At 37.9% G+C, this 23,936-nt stretch overlaps 3 protein-coding genes and 1 non-coding gene across 4 annotated transcripts in view; all 4 read left to right on the top strand.

Moving 5' to 3' along the window:
• Window positions 1-4,733: 4,733 nt before the first annotated feature.
• ciao2b (cytosolic iron-sulfur assembly component 2B) lies at window positions 4,734-8,796 on the top strand. The gene is made up of 5 exons (XM_053229604.1): window positions 4,734-5,094; window positions 6,201-6,278; window positions 6,405-6,530; window positions 6,623-6,668; window positions 7,234-8,796. Exons 1-5 carry the CDS (start codon window positions 4,966-4,968, stop codon window positions 7,332-7,334), a joined length of 480 nt encoding a protein of 159 aa, XP_053085579.1. The 5' UTR covers window positions 4,734-4,965; the 3' UTR covers window positions 7,335-8,796.
• Window positions 8,797-9,312: 516 nt separating this feature from the next.
• On the top strand, window positions 9,313-9,384 carry trnam-cau (transfer RNA methionine (anticodon CAU)). Its single transcript has one exon. It is a non-coding gene; the product is annotated as a tRNA-Met (tRNA).
• A 5,004-nt stretch (window positions 9,385-14,388) lies between these two features.
• Window positions 14,389-17,457, top strand: rrad (Ras-related associated with diabetes). The gene is made up of 5 exons (XM_026946690.3): window positions 14,389-14,517; window positions 14,724-15,165; window positions 15,536-15,609; window positions 15,728-15,932; window positions 16,483-17,457. The coding sequence occupies exons 2-5, from the start codon at window positions 14,799-14,801 to the stop codon at window positions 16,758-16,760; spliced, it is 924 nt and encodes a 307-aa protein (XP_026802491.1). The 5' UTR covers window positions 14,389-14,517; window positions 14,724-14,798; the 3' UTR covers window positions 16,761-17,457.
• Window positions 17,458-17,598: 141 nt separating this feature from the next.
• cdh16 (cadherin 16, KSP-cadherin) overlaps window positions 17,599-23,936 on the top strand; it is a 44,031-nt gene continuing 37,693 nt past the window's right edge. The window contains exons 1-4 of the mRNA XM_053229607.1: window positions 17,599-18,475; window positions 18,659-18,757; window positions 21,184-21,318; window positions 21,810-21,939. Coding sequence (XP_053085582.1) covers window positions 18,440-18,475; window positions 18,659-18,757; window positions 21,184-21,318; window positions 21,810-21,939 — 400 coding nt within the window. The 5' untranslated portion in view covers window positions 17,599-18,439. The remainder of the gene's footprint in view (window positions 18,476-18,658; window positions 18,758-21,183; window positions 21,319-21,809; window positions 21,940-23,936) is intronic.

The following is a 23,936-nucleotide window of genomic DNA, read 5'->3' as shown; positions in this document are numbered from 1 at the left end:
TATTATTAATAACTATTGTATTATAATAATGATAATAATGAGTCATGTTAATTACTTGCTTTGTGACAATCCCGGTCCTTTGCCAAGAATGAATCAAGAGCCAAGTGCATAAAAAATGTACAGTATGAGGGCATTTCAGAAATGTAAGCAACTACCCTAGCCCTAACCCGAGCTTGTTGCAAATGTAGTAGATATGTGGACAATAACTTGTAGTACTTTACATTCTTCTTGACTGATAATTACGTGTATTTCTGCTGTATGATTAATTGATAAATGCCTTTAAAGAGTAATTAAATGTACTCTATTACATACTGTCTGAACAGATGACTAAATATGGAGGTCTTATGTCTTATATTCTCTTATTCTTACACTCTTAGGGAAAAAAAGATGCACCTAGCATATTAAAGGGTTTTTTTGTCTCTCTGGGGAAATCCAGAAAGATTCTTTGTAGAGCTCCACAACAGAGCTTTTCTTCACATAAGGTTCCAAGTACAAAGGTAGAACCATAAATGACCCAAATGAGAAACCCCTGAGTGTAGCAGATTCCTTCATGTATCCTAATTAGAATTCACACATTTGAGTTGTACATGGACCTTCATCTTTCATTAACAACTGTAACTGCCCAAAGAAGGATCAGCTAGGAAACAGTTCCATGCAGAACCCCTGCTGTGAAGCTAGAACTCTTAACCATCCAAAAACCCTTGAAGATCTCTTTGTTTAAGAGTGTATTTACACACAAATTTAGAAATTTTGTGTTGCTTTTCAGTAAAAATTCACTTCTAACTATTTTCCTACTAATATAAACATGACAGCTGTAAACATTTTGATCATTTTAAATCAGTTTTTGTACTTTTTGTAGTACACATTATTGTGCGCATTTGAAACAATATGAATACAAAACGTGAAAATGTGTATAAGTCCTTCAAAAACACACACTAAATCAGTTATGGGTGGATCATTAAATTAAATAGTGACTCAATTCAGACACTTCCCACACTATTTGTAATAAGATTAATACATAACCCACTGCATAATGTAAAGGCGTGAGCTACTGTTCCCGAGTCACTGTGTGCAATAACTAATCATGTCTTTGGACAAGTCAACATGAAATGTAATTTCCTGTTAATAATCAATCATCTTGGCTAAGCTTGTATAGTCATAAGTTGTATATAAATGACAATTAAGCTTTCTCAGTTTGGACAAATGTCCATAAATTATGCAACCGGGACAATAATTAATCATTCTTGGCATTTGCTGTACTTAATCAGGTTATAGAGCATTGAGTGTTGTGTTGCTGTCAGAAACATTGTAAAAAAAAAAAAAGCTTAGTCTTTTGTACATGATTGAAAGAGAGGCTTTAAACTTCAACAAATGTCTTTTTTGTTTTCTGTGGTGATAAAACAGTTGGTTAATTATGGTCCTATGAGTGAGAGAAAGATTGCCAGAGTGATTTTCTTCAGAACTAGTAGACTTTTCCCATTTGCTTTTTTCCTTGCCAATACTAATATCAAAGTTGTCAGCTTGATGAGGACTTGGACTGTGACCTCACATGTGCAACCTATAAAAGGCCCTCTCCCGATGGACCCAGGTGGCCCTAGCAGTACCACCATACACACCTTGTTACATACATAATCTTCTGTTCTCTTTCTTTTTCCTTCTTGACCACCAGGGCATTTCCCTTTGGAAGGAGTGAAAGTTGTGTATCAAAGTTCTAACAAGGATCTGTCCTGATTGTACCCCTTACCAGACAATAGGTTAGGTTAGGTTAGGTTAGGTTAGGTTAGGTTAGGTTGGGTTAGGTTAGGTTAGGTTAGGTTCAACTTAATTGTCATTGTCAGTGTACGAGTACAGAGACAACAAAATGCAGTTAGCATCCAACCAGTAGTGCAAATAGCAAATAAGTTAAAATGAGGTAACAAGGTTATGGTGCAGTAAGTTAACAGTGTACAGTGTGAAGTGGTAAACAATATGATGCATACTATTAATGCAAATGGCAATTAAGTGAAATGGAATAAATAAGAATTATGGTGCGGTTAGTTGAGATAAACAGTATACAGGTGGTGGTAAGCAACATGATGCATGCAATATGATGCAGTAGATACATACAGTGGATAAAAATGCAAATGTGTAAATAGCAATAATGTGCAAATAACAGTCTGATATAAGTAATAATAATAATAATAATAATGACAGATAAAGTGCAAATACTTGCAAATAATTTCAGATAACAGTAGTTTCTAATGCTAATATTTAGTTATTAGGTGGAGCCTGGCAGTTAACGCTTGGAAGCAGAGTTCAGCTGAAGGGAACAAGCTGTTCATGAGTCTTTCTGTGCAGACAGATAGCACTCATAAATTGTGCAATAAATCCACCCCCCCCTCCCCCCTGCCCCAAGGTATTGGAACAGCAAGGCCAATTCTTTTGTTTTTGCTATAGACTGAAGACATTTGGATTTGCGATCAAAAGATGAACATGAGACGATAGCTCAGAATTTCAGTTTTTATTTCCTAATATGTACATCTAGATGTGTTAAACAACTTAGAACATGGCACCTTTCGTGTCACACACAATTTTTAGGTGAGCAAAAGTATAGGAATAGATAGTCTTAAAGTAAATTAAAGTAAATAACGCTTCATATTTGGTTGCATATCTCTTGCTTGCAATAACTGCATCAAGCTAGCAAACCACTGACAGCACCAAACTCTCTCATTCTTCTCTTGTGACGCTTTTCTGGGCTTGTACCACAGCTACTTTCAGTTGTTGTTTGTTGTGGGGGTTTCTCCTTTCCCTGAAATGTGCTCAGCTGGGTTAAGGTCTGGTGACCAGTCTAAAATCTTCAACTTTTTTTGCCTGATGAAGTCCTTTGTTGTGTGTGTTTTGGGTCATTGTCTTGGTGCATGATGAAGATCCTCCCAATTAGATTGGATGCATTTCTCTGTAAACAGGATGTTTCAGACAGGATGTTTCTGTAGACTTCTGAATTCATTCTGCTGCTACCATCATGAGTTACATCATCAGTAAACATTATTGAGCCCGTTCCAGAAACAGCCATGCAAGCTCAAGCCATGATACTACCTCCACTGTGCTTGACCGATTAGCTTGTATGTTTTGGATCATGAGCAGATCCTTTCTTTCTCCACACTTTCGCTTTTCCATCACTTTGGTAGAGGTTAATCTTGGTTCCAGTTTTTGGGCTGTTCTTCATAGCTTTCACAATGTTTCTATCATCAACTGCTTTTGTTTTCCTTGGCCAACCACTTTGATATCTGGTTGTTAGTTCACCAGTGGTTTCTTTTCTTTTTCAGGACATTTTAAATTGTTTTATTGGCTATGGCCAATGCTTCTGCAATGGCTCTGATAGATTTTCTCTCTCTTCTCAGCTTCAAAATAGCTTTCTTTTCTCCCATAGACAGCTCTCTGGTCTCCATGTTGGTTTTTATCCTTTTTAACAACAAATGCAATCTTCACAGGTGAAACCCAGGGTTCTAATTAAGAGTAGACATTCAGAGCTATTAATTGTTTAAACAATCAATCTAATAGGGCACACCTGGGCAACAAGAAACACCTATCAGTCACATATTCCAGTATTTTTGATCACTTGGATAATGGGTGGGTTCAAGCAAAAGGTGCAGTTAGCAAAAGGTACTAAGTTGGTACTAACATCTAGGAAATCAGGAAATGAAAGCTGAAATTCTGATCCATTGTCTCATATTAACCTTTTGATCTCAAACACAAATGACCTCACTGTATAGCAAAAACAAAAGAAATGGCCTTGCTATTTCGATACTTTAAATATTATATTATTATATTATATTATATTTAGGTAATATTAAATTAACAAAACAGCAAAAAAAAAAAAAAAAAAAAAAAAAAAAAAAAGAAAGTGTTGAGAGTGCAACATAACTATTTACAAAGAGGATTATGATGCTTGAAAATAAAATGCTTACTTAAAATGCTTGTTCAATGTCCTCAAGTGTATATATTATTTAGTATCACTTACATTTGAAGTTTGACTGAAAGAGAACTAATTATCTACTGATTACAGTAAGGTTTAGGTTTGTGCACAACTTGAAAATCTGCATTTACTAGACACCCTGATCCAGAGTGACTTACAGTTTTTTTAAATATTGTTTTCAAAGCTGAACAGGGCAGGGGTCCAGCTGTAGCAGCACCGGGATGTGAACTCACAACCTTCTGAGCAGTAAGCCAACACCTTAACCACTGAGCTAAGTAACTGACTATAAGTAGCTATTTAAATTCAGTAACTAAATTAAGTGAGTAATTAAATGAGTAACTAAATTAATTCAGTTGCAAAGTTTCATCCTTATTTAAAAATAAACAACATTGCATTTTGATGCAATTATTTAATCTAGGTTTTAAATTAGTTTACGTTTAAACCTTTATCTCCATTACTTTAAATTTACACTGTAGTTATGGGATAATTTTAATCTTGCACCTGTTCTTTTTTTTTTTGGACGAATTGTCAGCATATATTAGATGGATTGCAGGAAAAAAAGAGATTTTTGTGATAGTTTTCACTCAAACTTAAAAACAACATTTTTTTTTTTTTTAAATCTACTGCTGCTGTTGACTGATGAAATCTTCACAGCATTCTGTATTAATCAGAAGTTTAGATCCGTTAGCTCTATGATCATTAAGTATGATTTATTGAATTTGTAATAGTACACATTCGCCATGGTGGTGTGATGGCTTTCCACCACGCTCTTGAGACTTTTGTTGTGGAAAACCCACTTCCTGTAGCCGGAAGTTTACTTCATGAGCCTTGTAGTCAGGACTGACAGTTTTGTTTTACATTTGTTTACTTATTGAACTTCATATACACGTGTGGCGTGTAGTTTAGCCAGTTTGGTTATTTATTTATGTATATTTTTTTAATAATTTGGACCAAGCACACGTTTATGTAAGTATCCAGCGCCAGCAGAGAGCAGCTGCAGCAGGAGGAGGATGTCTGCAGGAACTCGGCTAGAAAACGCGAATCCTTTCATTTTTCAGCGATCTGGAGAAAGACTCCTGACTGCGAGTGAAGAGGATGAAAATGTGACTGATCCCATTGACGACAGAGAAATTTTCGATATCCTTTCTATATTCCAAAATATGCCATGTAGAGTGTTTGACTAAGCTAAAAAAACACTCAGACTCTGTGTATATGTGCACTGCAGGGTTTAAATAACTGCCTCTAAGGTTTTGTGGATAGACACTGCATTATTGTTTAACAGTAGTTTTATTTATTTATTTATTTTTTACTCCTAACTTATTCTTCATCAATATCAACACTGACAGCAAGTCAGTTAGTAAAGGTTTACCTCCCAAATCACTCTCTAAATAGGTGCACTGTAGGAGTATAACAGATTGTAGACTATGTAGTGCACTATGTGTGTAGTACAGAGCAATTTGAGATACAGCTCGATGGGCTTCCGCACACTTAGCGTTAGTAAGTGAACTTGGGCTCAGGAATTTAACGTCATACTAATGCGTCAGCTCACTGAGGATAAGTGTGCACTGTAGCTAAAAATGAGCATTGCTACACTATAACAAAACATATACGCACTTCTACCTGTTTCTTTTTAAAAAAGAAAAGACGATCAATATGGAGACAATTAAAAGACAAATTAAGTAAAAATGTGTTACCTAAAAAAACATAAATAATAAAGCAAACGTGGGACAGTAATGTAGAAATAAATAAATATTTTTTATATTTCTATATCTTTATATCACTACTGTCCCGTGTTGCTTGTTATCTATCTGTCTATCTATCTGTCCATCTGTCCATCTATCTATCTGTCTGTTTATCTATCTATCTGTCTATCTATCTGTCTTATCTATCCATTATCTACCTGTCTGTCATCTGTCTATCTATCTGTTATCTACCTGTCTGTCTATAAGTCTATCTGTCTGTCTATAAGTCTGTCTGTCTGTCTGTCTATCTCTCTGTGTGTCTATCTGTCTGTCTATAAGTCTGTCTGTCTTTTCTCTCTGTCTGTCTGTCTACTGTACCTCATATTAAGCTTCACTGGTGCTAAATCTTTTAAGTTGCAGCATCTAAATGAATATTATGAATACAGAATGTCAATAATAGGTGTAACGCCATTTCCACCTTAAGCAGATGATCACAGGTTAAATTTTATACTTTTAACTCATTATCAGGTCACATATATTAAACCTTAACTTAGTGCTCACATCACATTAGATCCATCAATGATCCTGAGCACCCGCTGTCCCTCGAGGAGTTAAATGTTGTGGAGCAAATGCGTGTGAAAGTGAGTTTATTTTATTTAAGCGTTGTATTACATTTCTGCTGCCATACATTATTGTAGAAAATGCAAACTGAAAGGGTAAAGCAATCAGAAAACTCTATCCTTTTTCAAAGAGGCTTTTCATTTCAGGTGAATGACCAGGAGAGCACGGTGTCTGTGGAGTTCACACCAACCATCCCTCACTGTAGCATGGCGACTCTCATAGGGCTGTCTATCAAAGTCAAGCTGCTGCGCTCACTGCCTGACAGGTTTAAGGTATATCTCATGATTAAGCTATTTTATTTAAGATCTAAGGTTTTGTTATTGACATTTCTAGTGGTATTCATGTGTTGTACCTGTGTCTGTAGATTGACGTCCACATCACACCAGGAACACATGCTTCAGAAGATGCAGGTAAGTCAGCACTGCCTCGGTGTAATACAGTACAGACTTTCCTTGTTATATGCTCTGTGTTTGTATGGCGAGCATCCAGGCAAGTGCTGATAATCAGTTATACACTATAACACAAAATAATACACAATATAATGATGCACACTACAACATTCTGTCACTTACCCTGCATTACATTCAGAAGGAAGGGATATTCCCTTCCCGGGAATCCCAATAATTAATACTGATGATGAAAAAAGATTACAGAAATCCCAAAACAATCACTGTGCATTTGTTAATATTGAAATATCAATTTGCCTGTATACTTGGAATTCACAGTATGATACACACACAGCTCAATATCATGGTTTGATATTTTCATATTTCTTCATATTTCTATAAGCTGCACTGTTTTGAAAATGTGTTCACTTACTTTATAGAATAATATTAATAGCAAATCTATTACAGATTTATTTAGTATGATATGGCGTCACACTGCTACTTCTTATCAAACTAAATTATTTAATGGTATTTCATCACCAGTAAGTTTACTTAAGCCTTTTCTTTTTCTTCTCTCATTTGCTCTTAGTTAATAAGCAGCTAGCAGATAAGGAGAGAGTGGCTGCAGCTTTGGAGAACGCTCATCTGCTGGAGGTCGTCAACCAGTGCCTTTCCACAAGACCTGCATGACCCAATCAGTGTTCAGTTATTATTCTGTGGATGAAACTCAGAGTCACATATTTCTCTCAACTCACACACTCGCTAGGTTGCGCAAGCTTAGTAATGTTCTTTTTGATACGCTTATGTTAGTTAAGAGCGTGTTGGTCCTGTGCTTTTACTGAACACAGTTGAAATATAATGCAAAGAAAAAAAAAAGAAAAAAAAACCCCACTTGGTTGAGTAACTGCCATGCCATGTTTCATATGTTTGTAATTATATAACAAGTGCAAACAACTTCTTAATGATGGACAAAATGTAATAACAGACATGATCTGGAATTTATTCAAAGGATTTCTTAGTAAACTTTTTTTTTTTTTTAAATAAATATTAGCCAGTTTGCAGACCCTGTTGCTTTCTGACAAAAAAAAAAAAAGCAAGCAAATGGAATTTTTTTATTTATTGTTCCCTGACACACCTAAAAGAAAAGTAAAGTTTAAAGTGATAACATTATAAATGATAACATTGTTACCTAAAGTGTCTTCCAGCTGCCAAAACACAGGCCGAGCTGATCAAGCTGGACCATCTTTGCCTGCTGGTAAGTGCTGGTAGATGGGAACAGGTTGTAATTACTGTTACTAATGCAATATCTTAGACAACTTGTGTTTACGAAAACAACATGCCAGTAAGGCAATTTGAAAATCTCAAAAATATACTGATCTGGAAAATAATTTACAAGCTGGCAAAGATGGGTCTATCAGCTTAACCAGCTCAGCCTGTGTTCTGGCAGCTGGTAGTTGGTCAGACCAAGCTGGATTCTTCAGCAGGGTTGATGGTTTAAAGATGATATTTATACAGGAAAGATGTTATTAAAATGTTTGTGGACACCTGGCCATCACACTCTTATGTGCTTTTTGAGCGTTCCTTTCCAGATTTAGTCCCCCTTTGCTGTTATAGTTACCTCCACGCTCCAGAGAAGGCTTTCCACTCGATTTTGGAACATGACTGTGGGATTTGTGCTCATTCACCTACAAGAGAATTAGTGAGGTCAAGCAAGGAGACCTGGGGTGCAGTCTGTGTTCCAGTTAATCCCAAAGGTGTTCAGTGGGGTTGAAGTCAGGGCTCTGTGTAGTCCACTCGAGTTGTTCCACTCCAACCTTGGTCTTTATTGTCCTCGCTTTGTGCACAGATGCATTGTCATGCTGGAACAGATTTGGGCCTCTTAGTTCCAGTGAGGGGAAATCTCTAGTGCTACAGCATACAAAGACATCCTTTACAATTCTGTGCTTCCATCCTTGTGGCATCAGTTTGTGGAAGAACCACATCTGGGTGTGATGGTCAGGGGTCCACATACTTTTGGCCACATAGTGTATTTTGTATTGGATGTTTCATGTTAGGTAGGCCTCATTGTTTCAGATTCACTATTATACAGTGTACAGTATACATCAACAATATAATGCCATTTTTAAATAAAGATATGTATTAAATGCTACTATTTAAGTGTTAATGTATGGTTTTTATTATATGATTTATAACATATATCTATATATAATAAGTATATAACTGTAGCATAACTTCTGTTTAATATGTGCCAGTGCAGGAGGAGTACTACTTTACTGAGTTTCATGTTTTCCTTACTTCCAGCATTGCCTAATCTAATTCATCAGCTAATTACCAGGTTTGCTGTAAGTGGAACAGGTGTGTTTAAGAGTTAAGCCCTGCATGATACACACACACACACACACACACACACACACACACGCTGTCCGTTATTTTCCCCTTATTGCCACACTGCCCCCTAGTGGAGAATCTAAACAAGGCACTCAGAATTTGATGCAAGTTGTTTTCGTTGAGCCTTTGGATATAACACGAAACAGTTTTGGCACAAATCAATAATACAAGGCAATAATACAAATAATACAAGGCAATTAATAAGTTTGCACTAATTTTCGCCGCGCCTCCTATTATATTATATTGTTTATCAGTATTATGTAGTGAGCCTGTCTCGTGCAGCAGAGTGGCGCAGCGGAAGCGTGCTGGGCCCATAACCCAGAGGTCGATGGATCGAAACCATCCTCTGCTAAGCGATTTTTAATTAACACTGCCACAAGAAGAAAAGGTGTTTATGCATCTTGTCCTACTAAATAGCCTGTTGTGATGCTGCTGTTTGTATGCAAAGACAGAAGAAGAACAAATTGAGATCTTAACCAAAATTTGTTAGATGTTCATTAACCCATATGTTGTTGCAGAAATTATTGCATTTGTTCTCTTTTCCCTCATATAACCTCGTATACCAAATGTCTGGGCTGATCTGTCACGTCTGGTGAAAACTGTACATTTCATTTGAGGTCAAAGTATTGCTTTAATAAGGTAAGTCAGCATTCTGCTTCTGCAATCCCAAATATTTTTTTCTGAACTAATTTGTTCCCTGCTAAATGATCTGTTGTACCTGTATCTGTAACCTTGGATTAAGTCAGGAAGGCTGAGTTATAGCCCTTAAAGTTATGTCCTTTGTCTTGTATTACCCAGAAGAAGGCAGCCTGTACCCAATGAAACACTCACTATTTATGTCAAATGTCTCTGAGACACAACACCTCTTCACGTCACAGTGCCTGAATAAATTTGTTGCAGATTACCAGTGTTCGAGATTATGAATCATAGAATTAAGGCAAGACACTACAGGTAGAAACACCAATTTTGGTCATGTTTGTATAAACTGCATCTATAATATGCATTATGATAAACACTCACTGTCCGCTTTATTAGGAACACCTGTACACGTGCACATTCATGCAGTTATCTAATCAGTCAATCATAGGGCAGCAGCGCAATGCATAAAATCATATGGATACAGGTCAAGAGCTTCAGTTAATGCTCTGTGACTTGGATCGTGTCATGGTGGTTGGTGCCAGATGGACTGGTTTGAGTATTTCAGAAACTGCTGATCTCCTGGGAATTTCACATATAACAGTCTCTAGAGTTTACACAGAATGGTGCAAATAAATAAATAAATAAATAAATAAATTTAAAAAATCCTGTGAGTGATGGATCTGCAGGCTGAAACACCTTGTTGATGAGAGAGATCAGAGGAGAATGATCAGACCAGTCTGAGCTGACAGGAAGTCTACAGTAACTCAAATAAGCACTCATTACAACTGTGGTGAGCAGAAAAGCATATCAGCATGTACAAAACATTGACCTTGAGGTGGATGGGCTACAACAGCAGAAGACCACATTGGTTCTACCATAATCTGAGGCTATCATGGCTATCACAGGCTCAACCAAACTGGACAGTTGACGATTAGGGGGGGAAAAAACCCACCTCGTCTTTTTCCAATCTTGTAATTTATATCAGAATCCACATGGTGTCACTCATTCTCAGGTTTCTGGTTTTTGCATTAATTACCTCTGTAAAAATATTGCCATAAACAGCCTGCTGCGTGTGGCCCTGTTTGTCTCAATTTTTCCTTTTTATAACCAGCCTGATCATGTCCATTCTCTTGTTTGAAACAATAACCAGCATGGTTACATTAGTCCTACGCACACCTCTCCACTTGCTATGCAAATGAAAGTGAAGAACAGAGAGATCCAAAGCCAGCAGTGAGTCACCTCAGCTAGAGAACCTCGTTGCCAAGCAGTCCAAGGCACATATAAACATCTCCACCACCTCCACATTCACTTGTGCGTATATCTGTCATGGTGAGACACAGAGAGTAAACCTAACCTCTCATAAACAGCAGCGTGGCTCTTCAGCACAAGAGCTGACTGTTCCTCCTAGAAGAAACACAATTCCCTTCCTATATTTGCTGCAGAAAAACAGGACACAGGTGGCACCTCCTCAGTAATAAAACAGGATAAACAACAAAACAAGGTAGCAGGAGGTGAGTGAGAAAGATCGAAAATTCTGTAATGAAACATTGGAGGTCCAACCAAGACCTGAAAAATCAATGGCCAATATTGTGTTCAGCCTTTAACTTTTATGTCCTGACTGAGCCCTAACATTTAATGTAACATACTGTACACTCTTTAAAAAAAATACTAATCCAGGGTTTAACATACACATGCTATTCCCTGGGATGGTACTCAGATAGTTACATCTTTGTACCTGCAGATGCAACCTTAAGGTGCCTTGCAGTACCTTTCTACCTTGCAGAACAACAGATGTACCTGTACCTTTTTCTAAGTGCGTAATAACTGATGTCGATGACTGTACATTTAAACAAAGCTCATCAAAAAATAAACAAGTTACTCCCCAAGTGACCTCATGCTTATGCTAGAACATCATCATAAAATGATACTTCTTTTAATTCCCAAAACTGTTGTGAATATTAACGCAGTCTGTGTGATGGTAAAGGCTACTGTGTGTCTTGGTCAAAATATTTAGAGTGCAAGACCTAATACAGCTGCTGTAGACTCCTTGTTCATAATAACAAAAGTCTTTGTGTGTAAACAACACAATTAATCTACGTCTTTTCATACGTAAATGTATAACAAATGCAAAAACTGGAAATTGAGATCTAAACTAGAAGCCAATCCTCTGCCTTACTGCCATTACTGCTCTGTAGTTTTCCAGTAAATCTTGATTTGTGATAAGAGCAAGTCAAAGTTCAGAACCAGAGCCATTATATTTCATATAATTATGCTAATAAAGACTACATGATAAAATTACTACTATTACTACTATTACTACTACTTGACAGTCAAGTAGCACCATGCAACAAGTGAACCCAGAGTGAGCTTACTTTTCTGTAGCTGTTTAGCTGTTGTGGGAAGATGAGTGACTGGGAAATGGGAAAAATGGGTAAAAAAAATCATATAAACAGCACTTAGGATGGATGAACAATGAATGAAAACTAGCCCTTTCATACCATCAACATGGTATATGCAGCTTACAAGGTAAACACCAGATGGCGAAATTGGACCATATTCTTCCTTTACCAGTGCTCAAGTCATCTTCAAAACTGAATGAGTGAATCATCCTGTGTCTATCTGCTGAACAGCTGGACTTTACAGCAGGATGACCACAGCTCGTGCTGACACAACTTTCAGAATAAATATCATTTGAAGGACCTTAATTGGTAACTCTAGCTATATCTATAAGATCTTTGCCATCTTGGACCTTCAGGTCAATATTTCAGCTAAGCCTTTGACAGTGACAGTGAAGATTGATCTCTTATATATCTGACTGGCTTGGTTTGAAATGCTTTTCTACTGAAACTAGTCATATCACCTACTCATGTTGAAAATATGACTGCATACCTTTACCAAGACTAAAACCCACAAATGACCTCCATGACATTGGCCACATTCCAAAGCACATCTCACACTAATACATATACTATGCCAGATCAGTAGGCCTTGGGTTACCATAACTACATCAGTTGACTACTATTTTGAGACCCTATTATGAAATATATTGAAATCATCACTATAGCTCACTCCAGTTATGGCCCCCGCCATCCACATACAACTCAGCTCATGTCTGAAAACTCTTAGTAAATGGAAAGCGATCATCGTTTTCCAGGATTATTTTAGTACAGTAAACTGTGGTATAAACGTAAGCGTTTTTGAATGTAGCCCTGGTCTGCGTAACCAGAAGCGTTACCAGTGCAGCAGGAGGAGGAGGAGGAGGAGGAGGAGGAGGGAAATCCCCTCTGACGGACTCCTGAGTCTGAATCACTCTGAATCACAGGGTATGGAAAGCCAAAACATCCAAAAGAGCAGCAAAAACCTTTGCCATGCCTTAAAGAAAATATCCATCCATCCATCCATCCATTTTCTGTACCGCTTATCCTATACAGGGTCACGGGGAGCCTAGAGCCTATCCAAGGGGACTTGGGGCACAAGGTGGGGGACACCCTGGACGGCGTGCCAACCCATCACAAGGCACAACCGCACAAACACTCACACACCCATTCACTAACTACAGAAAATTTAGAGATGCCAGTCAGCCTACAACACATGTCTTTGGACCGGGGGAGGAAACCGGAGTACCTGGAGGAACATGCAAACTCGGGATAAAGGCGGGATAAAGAAAATATATTTACATAAAATGAAAATATATGTAAATATTCTGAATTGGGACTATGACACATGTTTATTATGTATGTTTATTATAGGCCTATATGTTGACATACACTATGTGCAGTGGGGTCCAAAAGTCTGAGATCACATTGAAAATATTGGATTTTTTAAATTTAAAACTGGAAATAAACAGAAAGTTTTAGAATTATGTAAAATCTAAAACAAAAAAAGGAGGTGTGTAACATCTTGACTATTCGATATTTAAGATGTTGCACAATTTCTAGGTCACTATGTAAATTTAAGCACATTTGTGATATTGACCATGTTATCAAACCGTTGGGTGGCTGGGTTTGTTGCTGAGTGTTATAGTACCTGCAGAGAGCACATCAATAGTGCAGTATGCCAATAGAATATAATCACTGCCACTGCCTGAATCTCTTAAATGATTGTGGCTTGGTTTGTCCACCAAGTACATGTCTGGAGAGACTTTATTTTATGCATATTTCCTTATATAGGCATATTTTCTTAGCAATGTCATTCAATAATAACATTACATAATATACATACTAATAACATTTCATAATGACCAAATATACAGTGCAACTTGCTATATACAGTGTTGTTCTCAAACCTAAGTTAATATTTCTTATGTGTCAGTGCAATGTTTTTTCAGGTGCACGAGCATAGTTTATTTCCTATATTTTAGCCTCATATTTATTAAGAACATGGCACACTGTCACTGACACATGCATATGCATCACTTCATGTTGTCACTGCACTTTCTACTTTAGCCTGAGTAGAACATGGAAAAATAACGGTGACCATTCGGCCCTGCAGTGGAAAAGACTCATATCTGAGTGTGACTATAATATTTTTTCCTTATCAGCGGTCGCCTTATTCCATTTTTGATATTTCTGGCTTTCCACAGTCAGAAGCGCATCGCTCGCCCCACAGCCCCCGCGTGCAGTGATGGTGAATCTCCACAAAAGCCCCGCCCCTTCTCTATGACATCACTGACTCTACTCTGCCATAAATAAAGGGGGACCCGTCTCATCTCTCACCATAAACCCAAGATCGCACAGGGGAAGAGCTACAGAAGGAGCTATAAACCAAAGCAACCGCAGGGAATTTTATTTCCTTAGGAGCCATTGGAGTTCTATACTCGGGATCAAGGCATTGGATACACTAACATGTATGTATTACATTGATTTAGCCTATTAATTATTTTTAAATTATTGTAAAAATGTTTTGCATTTAGGGACTGCATTTAGAGATGGTAGATTTAATAATAATAATAATAATAATAATAATAATAATACTATGAACTTTACTCATACAGCACTTTAATTGATCACATTTAGTTTTTAGCCTAATTCTGTATCATTTTGCATCTTTCAGATCATAGGCCACTTTCTTATCGAGTGAGATATTAAGAAGAAGCTGCTTGTGTTCAAGGCAGCCAGCTGTGAAAGCATGACTTTGAACAAAGGAGACAAGTTGCGGAACATGGACAAAAGGAGAGGGAGCACGCCGTTTCCCATGCACCTTCAGACTCTGCACCGGAGGAGCATGCCGGTGGACGACCGCGAGCTGCGCTGCTCCATGCCCCCGGTGCTGGCGGGAGAGCTGTCCAACCTCACGCGCTGCACGTCCTACAGCCCCGGCGATCAGCACCGCGACAGCTGCGTGTCCGATTCCTCCGACTCGGTCATCTCCTCCGGTAGTGACTCCGACAGCCAGATCTACAAGGTGGTACTTTTGGGAGAGCACGGCGTGGGGAAGTCCACGCTCGCGCGGATATTCGGTGGAGTGGAGGACACTCACGACTACGAGGACGCAGGTAATGACTGTGCGTCTTCATACAGAATTACATTCTAGTGATTAGGGTGTATCCCGAGGATAACTGGAGCCATTAGGATCACCCCATCAGACTGTGTGTGTGTGTGTGTGTGTGTGTGTGTATGTGTGTGTGTGTGTGATGGGCAATGGAATTTGTTTTGGAATGGAACGAGACTTATTGATTGCTGCTATTTCCATCCAGTTACCATTGCCTCCATTACCCACAATGAGATAGTGCAGTTGTTGTCAATCACTGCACACATTAATATAATGGCTCTAAATGGCAGTGCTGGCCAGCAGCGCTCAGTGGGACTGGTATTGAAAAGTGATATTGCAATAAGCTGATCATATATTTTGTTCCATTCTTCTAGGAAATACATATGACAGATCTATCGTTGTGGATGGAGAAGAAGCAAATATCTTATTATACGACATCTGGGAACAGGTGAGCTAATCACAGGCACTCAATATAAGGTTTTAGAAACATACTGTTACCATAAACACACTGCACACAACATACACCAGCAATGTAATAACCAGGTACCAATTGTGTGATCTTCTAGGACAACAGCCAATGGCTGAAGGATCAGTGTATGCGTCTGGGTGATGCCTACATCATCGTCTATTCTGTGACGGACAAGTCAAGTTTTGAGAAGGCATCAGAACTCCGCATACAGCTCCGCCGGGCACGACAGTCAGAGAACATCCCCATCATCCTGGTGGGAAACAAGACTGACCTAGTACGCTCCAGAGAAGTGTCCGTAGATGGTAGGTACCCTCTGTCTGCTCTAGGATCATTAGTGAGCAAACTCTCCCTTCCTTCCTTGCGCACTCATTCCCCCGCCAGCTCACTTCTTCACTGCTGGTGTTACATATCAGTTCCCAGGTGACTGATACATGGGAGACTGAGTAATCAAGACCCTAACTTTCCTCAACTACCTGATAATCGCCATAATAAAAGTCAGTATCTGTCTCTCTCCATCCAGCATCCTCCCTCCATCCAAATGTGAAATACGGAGATAATAAAAGTGCAGGAATGAACATAGTGATTAACTGATTAAAAGGACTCCACTTTTAGACATTTGCAAATTACCCTAATGACTGCAAACATCTTAGAAATATTAAGTCTGCCCCCCAACCCCATCCTTGGTCCTTGGCACTCCAAACATTTAAAGCTGCTAATGTAATGTATCTATTCCTAGGTTACTAATGCATGGCAGGTGAAGTAAACAAGTCCCTAAACCTCCCCTCCCCCTGTGCACTGAGTAATAGCCAGTTCCTCTAACCTGTATTCACTTTCCATCCTTTTTTCTTGTAGAGGGCAGTGCGTGCGCCGTTGTGTTCGACTGCAAGTTCATCGAGACCTCAGCATCGCTACATCACAATGTCCGCACTCTGTTTGAGGGCATCGTGCGGCAGATCCGCCTGCGCAGGGACAGCAAGGAGGATAATGCACGGCGCATGGCTAACTGCAAACGCCGTGAGAGTATCAGCAAGAAGGCCAAGCGCTTTCTGGGTCGCATGGTCGCACGCAAGAACAAGAAGATGGCTTTCAGGCAGAAGTCCAAGTCCTGCCACGACCTTTCAGTGCTCTGAGCAAGATGGACTTGTAGAGCCATTAAGACCAGAAGCTGTGTGTGTTTTTTGACACTAACTCAAGGACTAGACAACTGTACAGAGATATCTTTACATATTTTATACTGTAAAACAGAAACCAATAGTCAGTGGTATAGACTTGCATGAGGCTTTTTAAGTTTATATATTTTATTTCATATTTTATGTTCTTTTTTTGCCTTAAAGTCGTTGAGTGGTCAAATTCTAGCAGTGCAAGTAGAAGTCAAGGTCTCAAAGCCATTTCATTGTGGACTGAGAGCTTTGGGCATGCCTTCTCAAGAGAAGAGTTTGTGAATGCAGTAGCAATTGTACTAATGTACAGCTCCCAAAGGTGGGATACACTTTCTCATGTACATGTCTAAAAGATGAGCACAATTCATTTTCCTCACTGATATGAGAAATGGAATCATATTTACTTGAATCTGAGTGCGCAGGTACGTACTTCAGCACTTCAGAAACACAGGATGGGGTTTGGGGAGGGACTCTGGACTGAGAAATTACACACATTTAATCATCAAAATATTATTTAAGTGCAAGGTGTAATTGAATATCGTAGAAGCAATAAATTATGTGTTGTTTTTCAAAATGTTTGATTTGCACTTCCATTTAATATTATTCAATTGTTAATTTTATTACATGTTTACACTGATTTTTATAATAAAAGGAGTTAATTTAATGAGCAACATCCTTGTTTACTGCTAACACACACACACACGCACACACACAAACAAACAAAAACCCAATTTCCTCAGGAAGCTCAGTTGCCTTTAATGAATTCCCTCATCCATATGTAGGTGTGGAATTATTCAGAGACTTGTTGACCGGGAGTATCATTAAAGGAAACAAGGCAGTTAAGAGCTTCTGCATGAAATTAAAGAAGTTAAACATTAATTCTCTGAGAGTAGACACAGTTCCCTCACCCTTATGCTTAACCATTCTGTCTTTGTTGAGGACCCGAGCAGACACTCACCCACTTTTACAAGGTATGATTTCTAAAATTCATTTGAAATACTAAGGATATATTTGCAATAATAGATCTACACTAGACATGCAGGTCTTATCAGTTCAGCAATTAACTCATTTTATAGGCTTATAGGCCTTAAGTTTTTGCCACTGTTAATGCATAAACTGGCATACCTGACTTCCAATTCAGACATAATTGGAAATGAATTCCTCTTGTGCCATAATTAAACAGACTGGAAATTAGACCTTTAGTTACAATGAGCATGTCTGGAAATCGCCTATTCATTCCAAAATTTAAAGTAATTATCTCAACAGATCCTAACAGCTATGGGCATATAAAACTTGATTTCCATTATCTGATAAATGTTTCTTAAAATATAAAATGTTTCCTGCCAGCTTTTAGTCTGTAATACTCTGCACACTGTAAACTCCACATTGTAAATGAGGCTGGTGTTACTTTTAGCACTTAAACCGAAGTTCTGTCTTAGGCATGTTAGCCATCTCAGTGTTTACGAATGTTATTCTGATTGGTGAATCAAATGAATTAAATAGATTGATGTTAGTGAGTCTAAATTCCCATCACAGGTTTTGACTTGAAAATGCACACAAATTAAAATAATCTTGCAGTAGAATAAAATCCTGCAGAATGATGGAATATGACTGTTTTGTGTAGCAGACTATAGGCAACAGTGTGTTCAATGAATGAGATGTCTTCAGGGATCAAAACACTGAATGTAGGTCTTTTTTTGTTTTACAGTATGTGTGTTTTTTTTTTTTTTTTTTTATATGTGTTTAGTTGCATGCAATGTTATGTAATGCATGTAATGCTGTGTAAACAACTTTAAACAGTATGTTTCTCTGATAACTCTGACATTTTAGTGGAAGCAAATGCTCTTTTATGCTCTTTTTTATTTTAGCTGGTGCTTTGTCTGTCTATTTTATATGGAGAAGCAGCACACCTTAGGATTGGTGTTCCAGAAAACTATGATGGTATTTTCCCTTGGTACCTCACCAAGGTGAGTTCTTCCCAAAAAGGACAATCTGGCACTGTTGCTCTAAATCTGAACAGAAGACAAATCACAGACTTTAACTGCAGATGTACTACTTCACCTAAATGTCTAAGGAAAAAAAAATACAAAAGTTCCTCATTTAGGTTAACTTTTTGGGCCTTTCCTATAGAATCCAATGGAAGAATCAGTACTACAAGAAGAATGGTCCAATATACCAAAAATGAGTTTCCAGCTTTTCCTCTGGTGTCATTAATATATGTCAAAGCACAGTGGAAGGAATCTCTCTGCTATCACTTTTTAGATCTAAATGGAGCGGCTATTATTGGCTGCCCTTGTGTTGCTGGTTTGAGTGTAAGGTATTAAAGACTCTCTAGGCTGAAATGGGGGTGGGGGTAAAAAAGCAGGCAGCTTATGTACATGCTATTCATTTACCTCTTTCACAAAATTCAGTGATCCAAGGTGTAATTATGAGCAATCTGCATGCGTCGCTAAACTTTATATGAGGATCCAACACAAAGCCAGAGGGCCAGTTGTGCTCTGTCCATATTGGCAGGCATTTTAACCAGAGGCCACTGTAAAGACGAACATTTCTGTCTCCTCTGGATTGCCTTTTCCCTTTGACATTGTAAGTGGAGGAAAATTGCAAGAGACAATCTTGCCACACTCAGTGTTTAATATCAAGCTCCTAAAATGTTCTCTGAATGTACTGAGGACTGATTAATTACCGTGTTGGTACTGAAAGGACATAATAATGGTTATTATGTTTATTCAGGCTTTCAGAAAGAAGGCACAAGATGGGTTATGACTCATGTTCATTGTATGCACCTATCAATAACCCAAAGTAAGAGTATTTAAAGCAATAGTTCTAGGAAAAAATTAAATTCACATAATATTTAAATTCACATAATAAGATATGCTTAAGTGTCTAAAGTTTGCTTATTTGTTGGTATACTGGAACTACAAGGCTAATGTAGGTAACAAGTAAGAAACATTTATAGCTACCGAGGTGTACATGCTTAAGTCATCACACACTCATATTGAACAATATTATATGTTATGTAGTATCTGACACTCTCTTACACACTGTTATCTATAAAAATGGACAAAAGTATGTTGCAGAGTGTAAAACACTAATAAAGCCATCTTGAAGCTGGAAATACTTCCCACAAGCATCATACTCAGGGTTGGAGGTGTAATTTTTTAGATTTCCAAAGTTTGAAGTTGTAATTGAATGTTTAAAGTGTTTCAGATGATAATGTAGTTCTGATTTAATGCTACTGTATCTTTTATTTAAACGACTAGTATTACTATGTTAAACAATGCCTTTCAGGATAATTTGGACACACTGTTTTCATGATGCTACACTGGTCAGTAAGCTTTGCTTGCTTGTTAATTACATAAGCCTTACAGCTACAGTGCAAAATTAAAGAAGCAATTTATAGACACTGCACATGTTGTAACTGATGGAATACATTTGGGGTAAGAGGACCGTTATGGAAATTTAATTTTTAGCCAATTTTAGCATGAGAAATATTTTACTAACCACTCAGACAAGCAGGATCTGCTATCTGAAATGATCCCATGAGTTGTATGATTCTTAATCATTCAAATGTTCATGAACTACAAATCACTTGTGTGGCATAGGCAGATAATGTTGACCCACTAAGTGGTATGCTTTGCCAAACAGAAGCTAGAATTTGCACTCAGTATGGATGTGCTTTATTGAACAATGTCACGATCCATACCAGAGTTAACCCAACTGTAGCAGTGTTTAAGTGCCAGTCATTGAAAGGAATTATCACTGCCAGCAGCAGAAATCCCTCTAGCCATGTGAGGATCAGTGGGTTATATGGTATGGGTAGCATCTTAACAATCAGTCCCCAGTAGACATGTCTCACACACAAAGCTGGCTGTGAAAGCAAATCATGAACAAGTTGCAAATACAAAGTAAGTGCTCTAACATTGTACTGAGATTGCCCACTCTTATTGACCAAAACTTCATTGTAAAAAATTGCATGTGGTTTTTACAGTAATTTACTGGGAATAGGGTTGTTGTGGTGGCATTAAGGCTTTGAGTTACAGAACAGAAGGTCATTCGTTCAAATGTGTCCTTTTTTTTTTTAAAGCATCAGCCAATTGAGCAAATGTATTGGATTATGTATTATTTTATACTACACAAGATGTTACAGTACTTTACTGTAAATATGTTTTACAGTATTTTATTTTTTACAATTACTGTAAAATTTACAGTTAATTTTTAGTGTTGTCAGTTGCAGTGACAAAAATCACTGTCATAATTAACATGTTGATAATCAATATCATCTTTCAATCACACCCCTATAACAAAGAAATGCTTGAAATCTAATTTTCCTTCAAATTAGTTTTTGTCTTGTTGGAAGTTTTTGTTGTTACTGTTGGGCTTGTTCCCATAGCTGCCTGATCTACCGCTAACCTATGCTGATCTGATGGTGAGTGGTGACGATGAGGGGATTTTTGGAGTAGAGTCAGGCTTCTTGTATGCCCTAAAACCACTGGACCGGGAGAAGAAGCCATCATACTCCCTGCAAGTGGGTAGACTTTACAGTTAAAATCCAATTGATTTTTTACTCATTAAGCATTGTATGGGTAAAACAGGATGACTTTTTAATGGACTTTTTACAGGCAAACAGAAATCCAAGAATAAACAAGAAATAGAATAACATAAACCTACAGAATGACTTATTCAATGAGCCACCAATAACATTTAGTACAGACTGTCATCCACTTTAAAAGCTTTGTCAGAATGGTCATGAATGTAGTCACTATTTACCTTCATCATTCATCATGATTCATGTAATTATTACTTAGCTTTGATGGGTGAATTTTAATGCAGTTTGGCAGAAAAAAAAGCCTGGACTGGCATTGGGTATCCAATCTAAAACAGTTTCAAAGCTGCACCAAAAATACCTGACAAACGCTGTGGAAAATTGCAAGTCACATCATATGATGAAGGGGTTCACTGTGGGCACAGAAAAGACTTGCCATGTGACCATTAATTCCACCTGCGCTTTTCTCCCAGGTGTCCTTCACGGCATCCATGCACCCGCAGAGCTTTAGTGTAGAGGTGTGCGTCATTGACAAGAATGACAACGTGCCCATGTTCCTGCAAGAGAGCATGCGAGGCACTGTTCAACTGGGCCTATTGAAAGGTATTGAAATCATTTCTTTATAAAGGGTTTATGGTATCTAGGTCATTTTTACATATTTACTACTAGACTAACATGCCATTTATCCAAATCAACATAAACTCCAAGCATAGAGGTGTTAAAGGAGCTGACAAGAAAACAAGTTCTGCTCTTTCCGAGAAGAATCAAGGTGTAAAAAATACATGTTGAGCTAGTGATTCCAAACAATCCTATCCAGATTTTTCTTTGATGAAATAGAATGCAATAACATATAATGCAATATGCTTCAGTTTGATTTAGTACTGTGAAAGAGTTCAATATTAATCGACAAATGTGGTACGCTTGAGGTGACTCCTTCATTGGGACTTACAGGAACAGAGGTCACACTGTCTGATTCCTTTAACTGATTCCTTGAGTTGGAGAAAGTGCTAGTGGAATGCTAAAAATCAAGGTGCATGCATGAATTCTGAAAAATCCCACGTGCTTCCACAAAAAGTTTGACCAGTAGTCCCCTGTGATATTTTCTAATGAATGTTTTGGAGTTCTATTTCCCCATAACATAAAGAAATAAGAAATGACCAGGTTAAAGCAGATGCTGAAGATAAATTAATGAACACTACATGAGCACCATGCTGCGTCAATATGCTCCGGCATTAATTGACATGACCTTTCCTTGTCCCGTAAGCCTCATGCCTGAATAAAAACCTGCTTCTCCCTGTGGATCCCAGTCCCAGTGCATGCCTCTAGTTGCAAACTGTCATAAAGCAGTCAGACTACAGTTGAGACAAAAGAAATGAAATAACAAATAAAATCAAATCTTGTGAGCTGAAGAAGAGTAATTTACAGCAAAAAAGAAAATAGATAGAGACTGTATACACAAACTCACACAGAGGGAGACTACTACAAGTATAAAGCCTTCTTGTATAATCTTGAAATGACTTCAATATTATAGTTTCCTGGACTTACTTCTACTAATATCACCTTGACTGGGAAAACAGTAAAAAAATACTCCATGAAGCCTAAGGTAAGTCAGAAAATATGTGTTTGGGACATTTTGATAGTTATTTCAATAATGAAGAGATGCACTGGAACAGACCACCTAAAATCAGCAGTGACAAATTGTGTAAATTGGATTTTAAGGGCAGCATGAAAAGAATAATGAATTAATTTGCTTCAAGGACTCTTACCTTAAATGGAAATCCTTTGCAAGTTCACAAAAGTGTAATACAAAAATAACTTCCATCCCTTTCATCAGTCTTGCTTTTATGCTGTAACCTTCAGATACACCTTCAGAGTGTACAGCAATTTAAAAGACAATGATTTCAATTAAACATCACAGCACTTTCTTGCACAGTTGACAAGGCTTTCAGGGATGAGAATGCATAGGAGCGTGTACCATGTTGGAAATGTTAGAATGTTAGAAATTCATGTTTTCATGTCAAAATGGACTAACCCTAACCTCAGATCTCAGTGTGTATTGTACACACCTCACATGCATTAATTATTTGAAAGTTATTATGAGTACTTAGGAAACCAAACTACATGCCTCTCTCTCTCTCTCTCTCTCTCTCTCTCATGCACACTCACACACACACACACACCTATGTCAGAAGTTAGTTTTATAATGTGGGAAAATGTTGAGAAGACTTTGGCAGGGTTTAAGTAGGAGTGTTTGCAATTATGTTGGGCTTTATTGAGTGCTTTGGGGCTTATAGGAAATATTTAGAATGTAGAGATTCTTGGGATGTGTATTGGGAGGGTTGGGTTTATTGAGGTTTAGTGGAGAACTTTGGCTTTGTTGGATTTTATTAGAGTATTAGGTTAGGTTTATTGGAGAAAGGTTTTTTGGGGTTTATTGGACAATGGTAGTTCTATTTCACCACTCCTAACTTCTGGGGTAGTGTTAGCACCTGAATCCCACCTGTTTGCATGTATGCATGGGGAAATCTTCCAACAAGGTCAAGTGACGAATGACCGCTGATACACATCAACCAGTCCCTTTCTACTTCTCGCCTATGCAC

This window comes from Pangasianodon hypophthalmus, chromosome 25 (genome assembly GCF_027358585.1).
Source record: "Pangasianodon hypophthalmus isolate fPanHyp1 chromosome 25, fPanHyp1.pri, whole genome shotgun sequence".
In the NCBI taxonomy this organism is placed as follows: Eukaryota; Metazoa; Chordata; class Actinopteri; order Siluriformes; family Pangasiidae; genus Pangasianodon; species Pangasianodon hypophthalmus.
This window is presented reverse-complemented; position numbering and strand designations above follow the sequence as displayed.